The sequence below is a fragment of the Salvia hispanica genome, chromosome 2 (genome assembly GCF_023119035.1).
Source record: "Salvia hispanica cultivar TCC Black 2014 chromosome 2, UniMelb_Shisp_WGS_1.0, whole genome shotgun sequence".
NCBI classification, from domain to species: Eukaryota; Viridiplantae; Streptophyta; class Magnoliopsida; order Lamiales; family Lamiaceae; genus Salvia; species Salvia hispanica.
In genome coordinates, this window is record NC_062966.1 from 30,870,050 (window position 1) to 30,889,856 (window position 19,807).

A 19,807-nucleotide genomic window follows, 5' to 3' on the forward strand; every position below is an offset into this window, starting at 1 on the left:
TTAACGCATATAACACTATTATCGTAATATTTTATTTTATCGCATATTAGCATAGACATTTCATTTAGGTGCATATATAGGGTTATATACTGATTTGTTTTTTTCTTACAAGCTACCACACCAATAAGTTCATCTAGGGTTATTTATTAATGTTACAACAACAATGTGAAATATTAAACTATGAAGATTTAATTTGACAACAAACTATCAATATGAGATAATTGTATGGATGGAGTATACGAACTTCTATAAATGCTGCATATCTTTTTTTATATATATAAATGCTGCATATCTTCATTACATATAATTTCACCTACTATATTAAATCTTAGATGTGCTGAAATTGGAGGTAGCAGATTGCAGAAAATACCATTAACAAAAATTAATGTACTAGTAGTTTAAATTAATAATTTGTTTCTATAGCAGACGTCAACGTTTGTCATGTTTCTTCTAGCCCATTCCATTTGGAAGTAACGTAATAAGATCATATTTGTGCATAATGTAATTTTGAAAATAATGACCGACTAATGTGATTATAGTAATTACTATATATTTGGTGGTCGCATAATTAATGCAATTAAATATAGCTAGGGGCAAAATTAAGTAATTATAGTAACCGGCGGTGGCACATGTACAGATAAGGAAAAGTATAGACGACAAAGGCTTGTGTTCACAGCCTGTCTAGAAATTTTCTAGATAAGCTTTGCCCAAAATATGTGATTCATTTTGAAGTACTATATAACTACGATTAGGAGTACTAAGGAAAATGTTTTAGAGACGTAATGTTTCCAAGCCATAATTCTATAACGAGGTTAAATTAGTAATTGTGCATTGAATTTTATTTTTGGAGAAATTTATATTTTGTGTATATACTTTATTACCCTTACATTAATTTACTTAGTTATTTAAGGATATGGAACTAATAATGCAAGTATAATTTTATTTTGACTATGTGGGACCTACACATTTGTGATGCATGGTTTTTTTAATATTTATTATTTTTTGTTACATTTATTTAAAGTCATATTTTAAAATTTTAAATATTGTAATTTTATTAAATTAATAGTATGTTTAATAGGTGAATAAAAGACGTATCAAACTAGACCTTATTGACTTTAGATGAGATGATCGAATAATTATTCAAAAATAATTAGCACAATGAAGTATTAAATTTTTTTGTCAAATTTTAATAAGTTGTAATAAATCAAAATATTGATAAACTTATTGATAATTAATTTACAATTAAATTGAAATAATTTTCTATATTGATGAAATTATTCTTTTTGTTACTATTTTTATTCACAATAATTTCTTTATAAAAAATTAAAAATTTTATAGATGCAAAAAGTTTACTAGAATTCTTAATTCAATTCACTATAACGTACGAAAAATTAAATTTGATATATAATATATTGATGTTAATTGGGCAATACGGTTTTGATTCTAAGAATATTATAATTTTAATTTTTTGTTTTTCATAATTTTGATTTATGTAATTTGTAAAATTTTGAAACATTACCATCAAACCTCGATAAAAAAATAATCACATGTTTCTTCGTTCATCTACTTAGCATTTTAAAGGTATATGAATAATATTTTATCTTTTTCTTACAATATTAGAGTTCTCAGTTAAATTCACAATAACAAGTAGAAAATTAAAATGTGATATTTGGTGTATTAAAAAAATTAGTATTAATTGAGTTGACGATTTTGATTTTAATTATTTCATAATTTCAATTTAGATTCTTTACTTTACAAAATTATAATTTCTTTAATTTAAAATTTTGAAACATTATGTTGTACCTTCAATAAAAAAATAATTGCATTATCTTTAACTCATCTATTTAATATTTGAAATATATATAATAAATATTTTATATTTTCCTTTATAGACTATTATAGTTTTTAGCTAAAAATATTGTTAATATGCAACAAATTATAATTTGATATAGTATGATATATAAAGTACTCTTACTAATTAAGTTTAAGGTTTTGATTTTAAGAGATTCTTAATTTCAATTTTAATTCTTTACGTTCTATAATGTTTATTTCTTTTAATTCTTAACTTATTGAACATTAAGTTGAAGCTCAATAAAAAAATCACATGTTCTAGGTCATCTATTTAATATTTTAGAGATATATAATTAATTATATATTCTTTTATTTTTATATAAAATATTAGTGTTATTGACTCAATTCACTGTACATTGTAACTAATTAGAATTTGATATATGATATATTTATACTTAATTCATGTAATATTTAATATATTAAAGATATACAATTAATATTTTATCTTTTTCTTTAAAAAAATATTAGAGTTGTTTATTTATTCACTATATCAGCAACAAATTAAAAATTTCAATATTCGTTCCAAAATTTTGATTATTCGTTCCAAAATTTTGATTTCTTTAGATTCTTAATGTTAGTGACAGAGTCTTACTAGTACTAGTCAATTAAAATTAAAAAAAAATATTATTTGTAACAAAAGCTATAGAAATAACACAAAAATACGATAACGCAAAAAATGCTTAATCATAGTAACTATATTATTTTACTATACAATTCAAATTTGAATAAGAAAAATGTTTTAATTTTTATTTTTTTCATATATTAAAATAATTGATTTCATTGTTGTATATTTTAGAATATTTAAATAAAAGAACAAGCTATAAAAGAATGGTAGTACTACTATATTAAGTTATCGAATTATTTTATAGTTAAATATAATACTTTAGTTGTATAATGTGTTAATTAATACTACTGTAATGATAAATTTATAATCTGAATGTAATATTTTAAAATCCATTTATAACTTTAATGCATGATTCAAATTTATCTCGAATCAATGCACATGCATTTAGATTATGTATTTAGTTTGATTTTAATTTTCCTTAATTGTAGATATCCATTTAATATGATATTAGGGTAAATTAGTCACAATATAAAATATAATTATGGCAAAATGACATAGGGGTATTATGGCATAGAGACATTAAGTCTCTAAATCACTACTCATTTAATCTATGCATATGGCATTATCAATATACTATACAATGTATTATAAGAAAATCATTTGCAAACGGTAAATATTTATTGATCGGATCATACGTAGTTAATTCTCAAACGGACTAACGGAGTATGCTTTTTTTTACACAATCAATAATGTTTTTTCTCTATGATATATGATCATACTTTTAACTAGTATACCAAATTACTAATAATTTGTTCAGAATAAAATACTTAAGGATGACTTGAACATGATTCTATCGGTCAGACATTGCATATTCTAGAGAGAAAGAATGTACAGTGTACTTGTATGTATTTATCATAATCATATACTCCTATTTTGTTTATTGACCGAGCTAGATCGATAGTAGTACTAGTATTTTACATTCCTAATTTCCTACCCTACAGATTTTTGGAGGTGGATCCCCTGCTGTGACATTGCACTAGTATTTTACATTCCTAATTTCCTACACTATGAATTTCCGGAAGATGATCCCCTGTTGTGACAATGCCATAGCAGGCATGCGGTGCTTAAAACACATGAATTTGTTAACTAAACGCAATAGTCATGCTAACTTTTTCTATCCTTAATTCAAACCTTTTTAACCACATTTTTATTCTATTAAATTGTAAAACACACTAAAAAATACATTTGCATATTAGAGTATTTTATTATATACGTATTTGACTTTGATAGTTATTTTTATTAATATTTTTTAAATTGATGTTTGCAACGGTTAATAGGAATTAGTATATAGTTTACCTTTAATTATTTTTGCATAATCCTTTTATTTTAGGAATAATAAATAATTATTTATTTTAATACTTTCACTGATATATAGAGTTCCTATATTTATGAATTATAATTGAATCATATATGTTTAATTGTTGAGTATTTTGACACATCTTTTGGCCATTATTGCTCAAATAAAAGGAATAGGTACAAAATAACTCAAACTAAATTATACTACTAATAAGTCTTGGTCGTCTGAAAATATTAAAAATTACTATTAAAAAGAACATAATTTATCAAAGAAAGCATATATACACAAATATTTCCAAGTGCAAAGTATGGTAGAATTTAAAATAATAAATGGTATTTAAAAAATGTGAATAGAAGAAAAAAAAAGTCTGACTATAATTCTTGCATTTAAATTCACTGGTAATAGCTAAACATGAATTAAAAGAATAATAATAAGAATAAGTATCAAAGTCAACATAAATAATAAAATACTCTAATATGCAAATGTATTTTTTAGTGTGCTTTACAATTTAATAAAATAAAAATGTGTTTAAAAAGGTGTGAGTTAAACATAGAATAGGTAAGGGAAAGAATGGCAGCAAGAATTGAAACATGCAGTAAGGTTGTGAGTAGTCATTGCTGTTTATAGCAAGAAAACAATATCTTTCATTGATATAATATGTTGAACTCGTCCCATTCTTACAAGGAAGATCACTATATATACTAGACACAGAAGGACCTAGAACATAACATGAAATCCTAAAGGACCAGCTGTAACATTAGCTAAACAACAAATTCAAATAACTGATTCTGAGAGGATCTCTTGATTTCTCACGTGCTGTGGATCCTTGAGCTCTTAACCAATGAACAATTGCCAGACATCAATATATCCTTCCATGATGGAGCAGGCTGAGGTGGCTTTTCCAAGTCATCAACTTTAGCTACTTTTGCATCCTTAACATCCTTGTGTACATGACTTTTCAACTTAACATTTCTTGCTCCAGCTTGAACACTACATGGCTCCAAGATAGCCATGTTAACAGTAAGCATGACTATTGCGTTTAGTTAACAAATTCATGCGTTTTAAGCAGCGCATGCCCCGCTGTGTTATTGATGAATTTCCTCATGTAATGCAAATTTCCTTGGCGGAGAGAAAACGTGTTTGGTTTGAAAACTAGTGGGCTAAAGCGAATAAGGAGCTGGCATTTGGCAACCACTAAAATTCAATTCGATTTAAATTATTTTTTTGTAGCACCCCTTTTGTACACGTATACACCATACTAGTAGTACTAGTTTAACTTTTAACTTTTAAGGATGTCGTTGATTAATTGATTTCAAATTATCAGTAATCCCACCAAATTCCCCCTACTATGATTAAAGGGAGAACATTTTAGTTGCACCGTCACTTCATCACACCTCAAATCACGCCCAAATCTCTACGATTCTCAGAATCCCACCCAATTTCATTTTTGTTTGTATTTTTTCTATGAAATGTCAAACAAATTCGAGTATATCAATCCAAAAATCGTAGATCCAATTTTTTTTTTGTGTAAACTACGCACTCCACATGATTTATGAAGGATGCCATCCACGGTTACATAAGTGGACATAGTATACAATAATTAATTGGTAAACCATCTCACAGATAGAATGTAAGTCGCATTAGGGATTTTTTATGATTGTCATTTGTCACATAAGTGGAATACTAGTACTACTACATACGAAATTAAAAGTTGAGACCTTAGCTGTTTTGTGAATATAAATTTTTTTGAAATAGTTGTGAGGACTTAGTGGCCCACCATAGTACATGACCAGGCCCAGTATAAGGCCCAACTAAAATCTCATTACTCCCTAACCCTAAATTCCTAATTGTGACCATACACCCCAAACCACACCACACTATCACATTTGTAGAGTCACGTTAACAATATAGTAACGTGTTATACAGTACATAGTAAATTCTATTTTGTTTTTAATGTGGCTAAAAGTATTTAGGAGCGTGCATAGGCATCTTTACTTTTTTTATATAAAAAATATAATTATGATATGGATAAATATCACTAATCTCCAAATTATATCCATTTTTATCAAAAATATCTCGAACTAATAGAAAATACTCCCGATGTATAAAAAATATGGTTCGAAAATTTGGAGCATGATATTTTTATTACAACGTCAATAATTTGAGATTTAGATAATTTCTTATAATTCATGACAATTTTGACGGCATATATAATTTGGAGTTTAAACTTTAAAGTAATGTTAATCGTGAGGCACATAAACTAGTTTAGCCCTAGATATGATGTTAATCCAGATTAAAACAATCGTTTGGTAGACGAGATTAGTAATGTTGAAGGGTGAAGACTAAATAATGTAAATCATGGTACTATCATGTCGTGCTAGATCTACATTGGTCCACGACGAGAGCGATGACCCGAATGTGACAAGAGGCGATTAGCACGCTCCTAAGAAAGCTGTTTTTGGAGGAGGAAACTCGGGGTCCATGCGATAGGAAGCTGGAGAACGTGCTCGGGAAGTTGCGGCAAAGGAAGGGCCGAACGGAGCCGGCATTCGCTCCCTGACGAAACCGCCGACTCGCTGGGCGTGACAAGGAATTTGGCATAGTAGGCGGGTCGCCAACTTCTCCCCTTGATGAAGATGACGAGTCACCAAGTGCGCACGACATTTTGGACTTCCTTACCAACGACTCGCCAACTTCGCTCTTCAACGAACCTAGCGACTCGCCAGCTGCGTATGGCATTTTGAAGCACGTTCCTGGCGAGCCGCAAGCTTTGTCTCTCTACGAAATTGGCGACTCGCCCGCAGCGTCCGAGAATGTGATGTCAAGAGGGCTCAAACTCGGCACCTCAAACAATAATGTCTAAGCTCCTTGCCGCTAGGACAAAGGCTCTGGACTCCAAGATTCATTGTAGTTACATTTTAATCTATTGTTGGGATTAAATTGAATGTTAAAGGTATGCAATTCTAGTTCTTGTTTGCTAATTTTGTGGAGTCATTAGATTCTTGTTTCGGTGAAAGTTGCTCTGTTGTTTTTTAGAAGGTTTTCAAGCATCCATCTAAATCATAACACCTTTATTTTCTTATTTTACACCATTTTCATTATTTCATTTATTGTTTGGTTATTTGGGTATTTAAATATTTGACGGAGTAAGCCCAGAAAAACATATGTCTTGAATTATTAACATTCACGTTATTCAGATAACTAACCCAACTCTGGATAACGGTGGTTACACGATCATATATGTTATTGTCTTCTTCATTGTTGTATAAGATATTTTATAAAAATAAAATTGAACACAAAATTATGAATTATGATATATAATTATTAAAAATAAATTAAAGACAAAAATTGACAATATGAATCATAATTTTGTGCCCGGAGGTAATATATGTTGGAAATAAATATATTAGAGGAGCAATTTGATTGGGAAGAAATATTTGAGAAGTTAATTGGTTGGTTGAATATATAAGAAATAAGAAACTCTTTATTTTCAAACTCTCTTAATTGGTGCAAAATGATACAACTCTCCCATAATTATAGTAATTCATTACTTATCCATTATTTTATACTAATAAATAGTTAGAGAGGGGAGAGAAGAATGTTATAGATAAAAGTATTCTCGTACGTATTTTCTCTTACTTTACTATCTTTACTTTATTTATATGAAAAATATTTTTCTAATTTATTTTGAAGAAGTATAAAACTAAAAAGAATTATTCAAGTAGCGTGAGAGACAGAGTAAGTATTGTTTACTATTTTAGATATGTGTAATGACCGATTTTAGTCCTTTTTTTTCTTTTATCAACTTACATGCCTAACTCAATACATAAAAAAAAAAGTTGAAACGATATGATAAATCTTAAAAATACATAAAAAATTTGAAACGATATGATAATCTTAATCCCACAATGGATGAATCCGTATGACATATTGGATTCCAAAAAATACCCTCTTATAAATTTCGACTATATTTTCCTTTTTTGTGTAAAACGGAAGAAGTATATTATAGGAGTAGAAAAAGGACGCATGAAAACAGAGTAAAATCTCGTCTCCTCTCTCTCTCTAAATATAAACCGCTTCCAAAATCAAAATCCTTCTGTGCATTGCATAATTTGTGCAGACCATAAATTTATCAAACACACCGTTTCTGCTATAATGAACTCTCTTGTGCTCGCTCATTAGCCAGACTCCGAAGATCCATTGCTGCAAAAAGCTCCAAGCTTTTTTTATGCCTTTTTTGGGTCATACTTTTCGTATAATTCAAGTAATTTGAATTGTAATCGCGATTTCTTAGAGGCGATCTTCCTCCAGGTATGGATTAAGCCTCACGATTACTCTCTAATTGTGCGCTTAATAGATCTAATTATCATTGTTTAAATTGCTGCTAGCTCAATTGTTTGTTAATTGCTTTCCCGCAGGCCTCTTTGGATCAGGATTTTTTCTAGTCCAACTTAATAAAAATGTGGTAAATTTATAATCTGTTTTCGGAGATAATTTTTCTGGTACAAAGCGATGAAGAGGTCTAGAGATGATGTGTTTGTGAATTCTCTGCCTAAAGGCTCTGCCATTCCTTCTCCAACTGAACCGTGAGATTTTTCTCTTACTTTCCATTTTATGCGTTTATGTTTGATGATTAGTTGGTTGAGGTTTTTGTGCTGTTAGGATTTTAGCAATGAGATTGATCTTGTTGTAGTGGTGCTACGTTTTTTTTTTGGCTGTTTGTGGGAACTATTTTTATCATTGAAGTGGTGTTTTGTGTTTGCAATTTATGTCAATATTTCGAGCTTTTATTGCATTTCCTGTTGCGGATTGTGCTCGTTTTGTTCGTAGAAACTGAGAGGCGAATTGAATCTTGAGTGATTGCATAAGTCTGATTGTCTGGAAAGTGATGTTTTTATAAGATGTACTATATGCTTCAGTAGATTGGCTTTATTCTGCTCCTTTTTTTTGGGACGATAATGTAATGGTTATGCGTCGTCATGGATATGAATGCTTATTTGAGGCAAGGAAGGTTGCCTTCTTTTATTATGAAACACTGTGCATTGATGAGGATTTGAAATTTGCATATTTGGGTGGACGATAAAGTTCCGGGCAAGCCCAGATGTCAACTGCAAGAAGTGTTCAGAAGCTCCAGACAACTGATGCCTTGTCGTATCTCAAAGTTGTGAAGGAAAAGTTTCAGGACAAAGGGGACATGTATAATGAGTTTCTTGATGTCATGAAAGAGTTCAAGGCTCAAAGGTAGAACTGTGCTCTTCATTTTATGTTTTAGTCCGGATTTCATAATGCTAATGTGTTTGTTTCTATTTTGTTGCTCTGGATATAGAATCGATACATCTGGTGTTATAGTGAAAGTGAAGGAACTATTTAGAGGGGACCGAGACCTAATTCTAGGTTTCAATGCCTTTTTACCGAAGGGATACGAGATTACCCTCCCAGCGGAGGATGAACCACTTTCAAAAAAGAAGCCGGTAGATTTTGAAGAAGCAATCGGTTTTGTAAACAAAATAAAGGTGCAGCTGCGAAAACATGCCACTATAGTCCTCTGTTTCTTGTTTCTCCATCAGAATTTGTGGTCTGACAAATTTTGAACTAATTGCAGACTAGATTTCAGGGTGATCATCACGTATACAATGCATTTCTTGACATCTTGAATATATACAGAAAAAATAATATGTCAATAACAGAAGTCTATCAGGAGGTACTCTACTCAGAGTTCATATTCATACTATGTATAATTATAAACAGGTATAATGTTCTTGATTGGTGATTTTTTATGCTTGTTTGTAGGTTTCAGTTCTTTTTCAGGATCATGCAGACCTACTCATAGAGTTCACTCACTTTTTACCTCATACTACTCCTGCCGCCTCCGTCCATCATGCTCAGCCCGTTAAAAATCATATCTTGCTGCAGAATAGTGGAGCCTCTCCCATGACAACGACACGGCCCATTGAGCAGGTCACTTTCACTTTAGTGAATCACTGCTTTCTGGTTGACTCGGTTATGCAGAATAAATAAATATCTCTTTTGGCACATTTGTTCCAGAAGCCGGCTGCAGGTGACCAGTTTGTTGCTTGCCCTGATTCAGAGCAATGGGGAGTATATACAAAAGAAAACAAAACTGAGCGTGATTATGATGATAACTTGGACAATGCAAGAAAAATTGCATGCAGAGATGATTCTGCGAATGACCAATCACCTAAAGGTGGGTACAGTAAGAGTGAGATTGTGTTTCCTCATATAGCTCTCATTTAATTGTTTTAACCGCTCGTGATTCTCAGTTTACATCCAATTGGTTTATTTTTTATCTTATACTATCAGTCTTAGTAAGCATTTTCCTATCTGTGAACTCTATCTGCATTTAGTGGAAGTGTCCACATGTATCGAGTAAAATCAATTCATTTTGTTTTGTAAGTTATTCTTGTTTTTACTATTGAGAATATTAGTAAATTTTATTATTAAAAATTTTATTTGGGATTTTATTATAAATTTGTTGTGTATCTATCTGCATTTAGTTGGAGTGTCCACATGTATCAAGTAAAATCAATTCATTTTTCTCAGGAACAGAGGACCCAGTGTCAATTTTCTGCGGGAAAGTGAAGGAAAGATTGAAAGATTCCGAAAACTACAAGAAATTCTTGGACTGTGTTCGCTCCTATAGAAGCAAGTTTGTTACAGCGCCTCAATTTCAAAAGCTGGTAAATTTTTCTCGTGACATTTATCCGTTTAGTTAGCTCCAGTTTACATCTGTCCTCTAGTTTTGTTGAATTATGGCGTAGACAAGAGCAGTTTTAGTTAAAATTGCACACTTCCCTAAAGTTTTGTGCATATAGTATTACCCTTTTCTGTAAAAAAAAAATATCAAGCTACATCCTCTGATCATTCTCATGCATCTCATGATATTTGTACTGATAATAAAGCTTGAAAATATAACATCAACCATTTAAAATTCTATAAACTACTTATTAAAGAGAATTGCTTTCAACATGTCATTTATTCCTATCTCGTATTTTTGGTAGGATTAGTAATTGAGATAAACTTTATATTGTATCAGGTGGCTAATATACTGGGATCACATCCAGACCTCAAGGAACAGTGTGATGATTTCATAATTTATGTTGAGAAAACAGGTATGAAGCATCCGATGCTTTTTCATGTTTGTTTATTGAAACTATATATACTTTGTTAATTTGCTCTGAACTGGGTGTTTCAAATTTTTCTAGGCAGCAAACAGAATTTCAGATCTCTAAAGGTAGACGGTCGTGAAGCAGATGAGCACTTTAAGGAAGACAGTACCAAAAATCACGGCGATAGAGAAAGGGACAGATCCGACAAGGTTCTTGCTTTCAGTAATGATGTCCAGGGACAGAAGGTGTCCATTACAAAGGAGAAGTATATGGCGAAACCCATTCATGAACTTGATCTCTCTAATTGCGAAAGCTGCTCACCAAGTTACCGACTTCTTCCTAACAATGTAAGTGTTGTAATTTTGTTTTACATGCCCGAATATATTCGATCTATATGCTCATCCGTTCAGCGTTCCCAAATGCAGTATCCGATTCCATCTGTGAGTTGTAGAACAAAGATTGGTTCTGAAGTGCTGAATGATCATTGGGTGTCCGTCACTTCAGGAAGTGAGGACTACTCGTTCAAACATATGCGCAAAAACCAATATGAAGAAAGCCTGTTCCGTTGCGAGGATGACAGGTAAGAGTTCTCTCAGGAGATTCCTTGAAATTGGGGTGTAAACCTGCCATCTAGACTTTTACGAGCATGGAAAGTTGTGAATCTGTGTTTCTATTATAATTCCAGGTTTGAACTTGACATGTTGTTGGAATCTGTAAACGCAACAACAAAGCGTGTTGAAGAATTGTTAGATAGTATGAATTCTCATACCGACAAGATTGAGAGTTCATTTCAAATAGATGATCTCCTAACAGGTATGCACCAGTGAACCTGCTTGCTTCTCTGAACAAATTTTGTTGTCCGACAGTTGACTTGAAAGTTGACTTGAAAGTTCATTTCTATCCTTCGTTCAGCTGTTAACCTTCGTTGCATTGAGCGTTTATATGGTGACCATGGGCTTGACGTGAGGGATGTATTGAGGAAGAACGCACCCCTTGCCCTGCCAGTTATTTTGACGCGGCTGAAGCAGAAACAGGAAGAATGGGCAAGATGCCGCTCCGATTTCAATAAGATTTGGGCTGAAATTTATGCTAAAAACTACCACAAGTCACTAGATCACCGGAGCTTCTATTTTAAACAACAAGATACAAAGAACTTGAGTGCTAAAGGTAGTTTAGATTTACACTGTGCTCAGACTTCTTATGATTTACATGCGTTACCAGACTTCATATGATAATGCCTGATAGTGTTATGTTTCCTTTTCATCCTCATAAAGAAAAGTATATTCACTGATTATATAATTTGGTCCATGGTTTCTCTCTATCAGCATTTTTAGCTGAAATCAGAGAAATGAGCGAAAAGGATCAGAATGAAGATGAAAAGATTCTCTTCATCAGTGCTGGATACAGACAACCCATCAAACCTCATATGAAGTTTGAGTATCCTGATCCAGACATTCAAGAAGATCTATATCAGCTCATGAAATACGCTTGTGGAGAAGTGTGTACACCTGAGCAGCATGAAAAAGTTATGAAGATTTGGACAACGTTCATTGAACCGGTGTTCAGCATTCCTCCCCGTCCTAGTGTGGGGGACGTCAAAGAAACTGTCAAAAATGATTCAACTACAAGACTGGCCAATTTTGGTGAAGGGAACAACATCCCTCTTGTCGAGGCTGCTTCAGAAAACCACAGATTATCAGATATGTCTAAACCCGGTGGTGAAAATATTCAAACTGAACAATCCTGTTGCAGCAAAATACTAAAGGGACATGACGATAACGTTGGCAAGAATGGTGGTTCTCCTAGAGCAAATAATACTGCCTATGAGATTGATATATTACGCAATGGAACCCAAAATGGACTAATGCGCACTGATGCCGGCATCATACCTGCTATGTCCGGAACCAGCAAACAAGCTGGTTTCTTCGAGCAAGTTACCCCTAACGCTACAGGAGAAAAGAATACAAAAGTTGAAAATGGTGCGGATTTACAAAATGGTTTCAATATCCACTTTTTTGTCATAACTTCTATCTACTTCAGTGGCTAACTTTTGAGGAAATTGTCTGTGCCACGCTGCAGGATCAAGTAGTGCTATTGGTGATCACAGGACTACGGTACTGCTGAATAACAAACCACAGGTACACTAGATTCTTTTGTGCATTTTGAGAATCTCATAGGAGGGTATATAAACAAATCAGCAACACAATGGAAGAATGGGTCAAAAAAATGTCTTTATCTTTCAGATATGGTCCTAGTTAAAACATATACTCCTAGTTACCAAGAAAAGTGTTAATATAGGTTTGTTTTTGCAGTGTGGTCTTTATAGGAAAGTTACTTCCTCTGCGGTTGAGGGGATCAAAGCCGAGAAATGCCACAATGAAATTATAGGTTTCGGTAAAGGTGAACGAGAAGAAGGTGAATTATCTCCTAGTAAGAATCACGAAGACAACATTTTGGCAGCATTTGGAGGCGTCGCGTACAGTTCATGTAAAAGTGCTGAGAGTACTAGAAGGACCGGAGGAGAAGCACTTTGTGCTGTGGAGGCGAGAACAGAAAATGCTAACGGTGGCGATGAAGGTGATGAAAGTGCCAAGGGATCCTCAGACAGCGAGAATGGCTATAAAATTGCTGAAGTTTCAGCGACTGATTCAGCCGATAGAGAAGAGCGCTCCCCCGAAGATCATGACGAAGATGAGGACCGTGATGAGAATGACAACAAGGATGAGAGTGAACGAGAGGCTGAAGGGGTAGCAGATATCCATGAGAACGAGGGAACGGTTGCAATTTCTGGTCACATTCTACATACTGTAAAGCCTCTTTCAACGAAAATGCCTGCTGCCTTACCTATCAAAGAGAGGAACACGGAGATTTTCTACGGAAACGATTCCTTCTATTTGCTTTTTAGGCTTCACCAGGTAAAGTTCATCTCATTTATTCACATTTATTATGGTTTTGAACATCCATCATAATCATCTCTTTTCTTGCTTCTACAGATTCTATATGAAAGAATGCATAGTGCTAAGCTGCATTCGTCGTCTCCTGAAAATAAATGGAGGATCTTGAATGATTCAAATACGACGGATTCATATGCTAGGTAGTTTTCTTGATCTTTCAAATGAACGCATCCTTTTCTCGTGGTGAACCTATGAAGGTCTACTAATATAAAGTCGAACTTGTTACTTGTGACAGATTTAAGGATGCACTACACAGTTTGCTGGATGGATCATCCGATAATGCAAAGTTCGAAGATGATTGCCGAACTATCATTGGTGCTCAATCCTACATCCTGTTTTCACTAGACAAACTGATACATAAACTTGTCAAACAGGTGACTTGGGATTTACTTCTCTTTTATGTACTACATGTTTCCACCATTTCTGCATTTTGTGATTCAATGGTTGCCCTTGATATTCTACAGCTACAAACAATTGCAAGCGAGGAGATGGAGAACAAGCTCATTCAGCTATATTCATACGAAAGATCTAGAAGTCCTAAAAAATTTTCTGATGATATTTATCACGAGAATGCACGTTTTCTTCTTCCCGAAGACAACTTGTATCGGATAGAATGTGTAGGTTTACTGATTGAATCCTGTTTTATTCAGAGCATTGGTATATCTTTCAGGTTACAACCCTTATCTGAGCATGAACTTCTGCTGCAGGTGCCTTCTCCAACGTGTTTAACGGTTCAGCTCATGAAAAACGAGCAGGACAAACCCGAAGAGACGGCTATCTACATGGATCCCTCGTTTGCAACTTATTTGAATGATGAACTCCTAGCAGTTGGTCCAGAAAGAAAGGGAAAACACAAGATATTCTTGAGGAGGTAGCATTAAAATGTGCAGATGAAATTCCCATCAAGCATTTATTTTTACCTGTGCATATGTTAATCTGATAAAGCATCCACAGAAACAAAAGAAAATTTTCGACTCAAGACAAGGTCCCCGACATCTCCAGAGACACAGAACAACTTGTAGCTTATAATGGTCTTGAAATCAAGGTTGCTTGCAATACACTAAAGGTACGTCAATAAGAGAAGCTGGTTTATGCGACCTAAATACCCTTAACATCATGCTAAATTTGTCTGGCTTTGTACCATAGGCTGCGTATGTTATAGGCACAGAAGACTTCTTATATCGCTTGAGCAAAAGGAGGAAAACGCCGTTTCACAGTGGCTGTTCTCAAAGAGTGAGAAGAATCTGTAGATTGATGGTTAGTTGAATAGCAAAAGCTTCACTGCATCGGAAAGATGAAGGTTAGGCTCTTCTTTTCCAACTTATGGTTCTTGAAACCTTAACTGGTTATCTATCTCGCACCATGAGTTGGTTGGTCGACAAAATCAGATCGTGTTAACTGATATCAGTTAAACGCGATCTGATGGTTGAAAGTGAGCTGAGAACAACGGCTGAATCTCCTTTCAACGGTCACATGACGAGCACTGTGCTCCGTGTTGATGGAAGGAGAGGATCTGAAAATATGTATATGTAGATATTTACATGTGTTACATTGAAGCTGAATTCACTGGTATTACATAACGCATTTTTTATCCATTTTGTCTCTCTCCACCTCTAAAAGTTTTCAACTTTAAAGTTTAAACTGTATCTTCATCTAAACTATACCTCGTTTAGCTAAATACGATTTTTGGTATAGAAAATGATTGGTACTTTGTCCAGATCTAATTTGATGTCTAATTATTAACTAATTAGAAAATTAAACTTTCTGATGATCTTAGTCTTCATTTAATTAGATGTCTTATTACAGCATGTTTATCGCTTGTTTACTATTGAATTCAATATTAAACAAAAAATTATGTTTTAGACAAAATTTGTAGTTGCAGTAAGATTATAAAAATAGAGTGGCTATGAGATATGTATTCCAACGATAAAAGCTACTACTACTATATAATATAACCATAAACCTTGATAGATCTTTTATTACATTAATTAATTTTTGACTATACCAAACAATCCTAATTGTTACTACTTTATAATTTAGTTATATTTTCGTCTCTCTTTCTCCGAAGGTAGAGGAAACTCAATACGAACTACTTTTCCCTACTGAGAAATATGAAAACATTAAAAATTATCAAAACAAAGAAAATATGGGCTGAATTAAGGCATGCACGCCGACACGGTATCATGTTCAAAGACACCTGCCATAAATCTATGAAAGGTTATCATAACAAACTTGATTTTCCAATTGCCAAATATTGAACGAAAAGTCAATTTTCAAATATCCAAACACGTAGTATTACATATTTACATACGCATGATTCGTGACATGACATGGTAGTTCTAGAGATTTAAAAAAAATCCCACACTTATTATATAGAATCTCAATTCTAGATCTAGAATACTTGTGAATCCTAAATTATTGACTTAAAAAATTGGGTGTAAATTAATGAGATGCGAGTGGCTTATTCTAGCACTTCATCATTGTTATTCTTCCTTGAAAAATAAAATAAATAAATAAAGCAAACCTTCCTAAGTCCCAAGACTTCCAACTCATACATGTCCCATTTTCTTATCTGGATTTGAGGTCATTGTCAACTCCATAATGGCCCATTTCATGATCCAACTTGTTAGCGAATCATAACCTTCATGGTTCATACCCACTTTGCCACGTTACAAAAAAAATAAATTCCTTATTTCAATTATTACCAATCAATAATTTTTTTGCCAATCAATTCATTAACGGAAAGAATCATCTCAAAACCCAATCACTGCTCAATGCAATTAATCACCCTCCCTAATAATGGTAATTAATAAAGCACAACTGTAAAATTGATAAATTCAAACAAAAATTAACAACGAACAAAAAAAAGTCAAATAACAAATGAAAGAATCCGATTTCCCAAAATTGGTTCCTTGAATCCAAGGAAACCCCATCTCAATATCTCATCTCATAAATTTTAAAAAAATCTAATTCCAATCCACCATGGTTTGTACAACAAGTGATCAAATTCCAATCAGTAATAATCAAAGAATCACTACCTCTCCAATGGTAAAAAAAAAAAAAATCAATCAAAACAAAAAACTGGAATATCCCAGAAAGCCCAATCGTTGCTTCTTCCCCCGCCACGTGTAGAGATCATAGGGCTCCCAGAGATGATCCAACGGACACGGCCTCCTCTGATCCAGGCGCACCCACGGCTTCCCCTTCCCGCTCCAGTGCAGCAGGCTGACTGGACCAGGATGCAGCTCCCTACACGATCCCGACACGTTGTCGCCCCCCAAACCGTGCTGGTTCCACCGGTGATGGATGGCCTCCACGTCACCACCAAACACCAGCAAAAAAGGGGGCAGCGACCCCAGTTCGTATATCCGTTTCCTCCGCTGCAGTTCCATCCAATTCTCTATTTTATTCCGATAATGCCCCTCCCTCCACCTCTCCAAATCCATCACCATCACCCCCGTGTTGAAATAGCACGGCTTCCTCGACCCGAACACCCCGCTCAGAACCGGGTCGCCCCAGAACCCGTCCGTGAAATATTTCGTGAAATTCGCGTGGCAGTATTCCGGAGCCCCGATGACCCGGTTTCCCCTCAATTCCATCTCCCACAGCTTCGCCACGTCATCGACCAGCACCAGATCCGAATCCAGATAGATGACCCGCTTCACACACGGGTCCAGCAATTCGCCGAGGTAGTTCCGCGCGTAATTGAGCGGGTTCTCCAATGCGACCCGAATCGAGGAGGAGATCAGGTTAATGACGGTGTCCTCGCGGAAGATGTAGACTTTGAAGCTGAGGGAGGGGAAGATGGATCGGACGATGCGCGTCAGGTCACGCGGCGAGGCGGAGTCGAATTCGGCGGCGATGAAGTGGAAGAAGACGTGGTCCGGGCAGGAGGCGTGGCGGAGGACGGAGTGGACCGCCGCCATAGAGCCGCGGAGGTACTCTGAGTCCAGCGTCATCGCCACGTGGACCAATGAGGCGTCGCATGACGTGGCGGGACCGGCGGAGCCCGCGGGGCAGTCCACGCCGTTGCGGTACTCCGGCGCCTCCGAGAATCCGGCGAGGACGGCGTCGGGAAATGACCGGATGGCGGCGCACGGCCCGAGGACGAGGAGGATTAGAAAAACCCCCGCGGCGGGGATGAAACCGGCGCCGGATCTCGGAGGAAAAATCATATGTGTGAGTGCAGGGTTTGAGCTGTGTTTCTCTGATTTTATAAATGTGGAGGTTTAATGTGGTGCTAATTAAGGAAATAAATTTTGGAGGTGAAGTGAAGAGAGAGAAAGAGCTGTAGAATACAGCTATTGAGTGGACGGCGATATATACATATGGAGAGAGAGATTGTGTTGTGTGAATTAAAACGGGACGCGGTTTTACAGATGGACAGAGCATTAAATAAGAAAGAAAACCAGAAAATAGAAATCAAATCATCTCTACGCTGTAAAAGTAAATCCCAATTATATTCACACCTTAATTTCGGAAATAACTAAAATTCGGAATTTTAATATATATAATTACATGTCCTTATCAACTCTTCACTTTTTCGATACTTTACTTACCATACAATTATTTTAATGGAATGTGAAAAAGATATATGAAGGAAAGGACATAAAATTGTGTGGGAATAAAACTTATTGTGCAGGGGAGTGGTTCCGCTGTCACGTCACACGGCGGCGCGTGGACTCGCACAGCATAGAAAGTTACTGAATCATTCGATGCAATACCTCAATCTCACACCTTAACAGTCGTATTTAGCGTGGATGCAAATTTTAAGAAAAGAAAAAAAAAAGTGTTGAATAAGTTAGTAAATCATCAATCTCACTTATCTATATTAATTTTATAATAAAATGTGAATGCAATTAATTGTTATAATGTAGGGTCTATTTAACATTTATGATACAAATGAAATGTGACTCTTATTATAGGACGAAATGAAATGACAAAATGTGACATTTAATATGAAACGGAGATGGTATTTTTTAAGTTGTGGCAGTTGGTAGTTGTTTTATTTTTGAAATGTTAAGTAAATAAAAAATTTAATGACCAATTACGTGGAAGCATCCTCTGCTTAGGATACGCATGAATCATGATCTCTGAGTTATAAAATATTTTAATTGAACCTAGCCAATTTTATTTTAATCGATTTAGTTATTAAGTACTTTGTATATTATATATTGAAAGTAAACTTTTTAAGTATGCTCACGGTGCGCACAGAAGGAAATAAACAGGTTTCCTTGGTCCAGTAAATTTACTAGATCACGCGGTCTAGGAACTCGTTGGTCGTAGGAATTCCTGGTCGTCGGACACACAGAGCACTTCTTTCAAAAAACCGTCAACCACTTTACTAAATTTAGTATAGGGAAGTAGGGATCGATCCCATAGAGAAGGATGCGCAATAATCATGTTCAAGGATTTGGACTTGTTTTTGGTGTTGGCTGCTGCCACGTATTTTTCTTGGGTTGAGGAAAACAAATTAAACTTGATTTGGGAATCTTAAAACTCCTACGCTAATAGCTAGACCTAGGCGAAGTAACAAGAGAACGTTGCAAGAAAATTAACTGCTCAATCACCAGATCTAAGAAAACTACTCTATTTACCTAGACCTAGGAAATAAACTGACTGTGGGGACCATGACTGAAAAAGCAGAGTACGAATGAAAAGCTGGCAGAATAACTAACTCGAGTACTAACTAACAGCGACATCATCTTCTTCAACCAAATTGCGTAAAAACTCATAAGAAAATCAACATGAATGAAATCAGAGCAGAGCAAACTAAATCTAAATCAAATTGATGCATAACAACGAAGAACTAAACGGATCTATAGATGCTAGACGAAGTAAAACAGGAAACAAGCAGAAAACTCAAATCCATCTAATAACTTCCTTTTCTCACTTCGGATCCAACCTCAGACGCTAAATCCACTCCGGATCCAAGCGTCCGACACAAACTCCA

The 19,807-nt window shown here is 34.6% G+C and overlaps 2 protein-coding genes across 4 annotated transcripts; one reads left to right on the forward strand and one right to left on the reverse strand.

Annotated features, from left to right (window-relative positions):
* Positions 1-7,806: 7,806 nt before the first annotated feature.
* On the forward strand, positions 7,807-15,449 carry LOC125208477 (paired amphipathic helix protein Sin3-like 3). Of its 3 annotated transcripts, none has more exons than XM_048108101.1 (22): positions 7,807-8,084; positions 8,192-8,359; positions 8,859-9,014; positions 9,100-9,286; positions 9,376-9,474; positions 9,564-9,731; positions 9,819-9,978; positions 10,335-10,471; positions 10,828-10,903; positions 10,997-11,247; positions 11,326-11,480; positions 11,586-11,713; positions 11,813-12,067; positions 12,226-12,879; positions 12,980-13,038; positions 13,213-13,815; positions 13,894-13,994; positions 14,090-14,228; positions 14,319-14,471; positions 14,562-14,725; positions 14,809-14,920; positions 15,001-15,449. In XM_048108101.1, exons 2-22 carry the CDS (start codon positions 8,286-8,288, stop codon positions 15,118-15,120), a joined length of 3,951 nt encoding a protein of 1,316 aa, XP_047964058.1. In that variant the 5' UTR covers positions 7,807-8,084; positions 8,192-8,285; the 3' UTR covers positions 15,121-15,449. The 3 variants fall into 3 exon arrangements, with proteins under 3 accessions (XP_047964058.1, XP_047964060.1, XP_047964059.1); XM_048108103.1 differs by having other exon boundaries at positions 10,341-10,471; XM_048108102.1 differs by having other exon boundaries at positions 9,822-9,978.
* A 1,299-nt stretch (positions 15,450-16,748) lies between these two features.
* On the reverse strand, positions 16,749-18,199 carry LOC125208483 (probable galacturonosyltransferase-like 9). Its single transcript, XM_048108112.1, has one exon. The coding sequence runs from the start codon at positions 18,027-18,029 to the stop codon at positions 16,923-16,925; it is 1,107 nt and encodes a 368-aa protein (XP_047964069.1). The 5' UTR covers positions 18,030-18,199; the 3' UTR covers positions 16,749-16,922.
* Between the last annotated feature and the right edge of the window lie 1,608 nt (positions 18,200-19,807).

Coding starts and splice junctions, on each gene's coding strand:
- LOC125208477 (XM_048108101.1), top strand. CDS start 8,286: ATGAAGAGGTCTAGAGATGATGTGTTTGTGAATTCTCTGCCTAAAGGC. Junction 9,475..9,563: donor TAACAGAAGTCTATCAGGAG/GTACTCTACTCA, acceptor GCTTGTTTGTAG/GTTTCAGTTCTTTTTCAGGA. Junction 12,068..12,225: donor AAAGAACTTGAGTGCTAAAG/GTAGTTTAGATT, acceptor TCTCTCTATCAG/CATTTTTAGCTGAAATCAGA.
- LOC125208483 (XM_048108112.1), bottom strand. CDS start 18,029: ATGATTTTTCCTCCGAGATCCGGCGCCGGTTTCATCCCCGCCGCGGGG.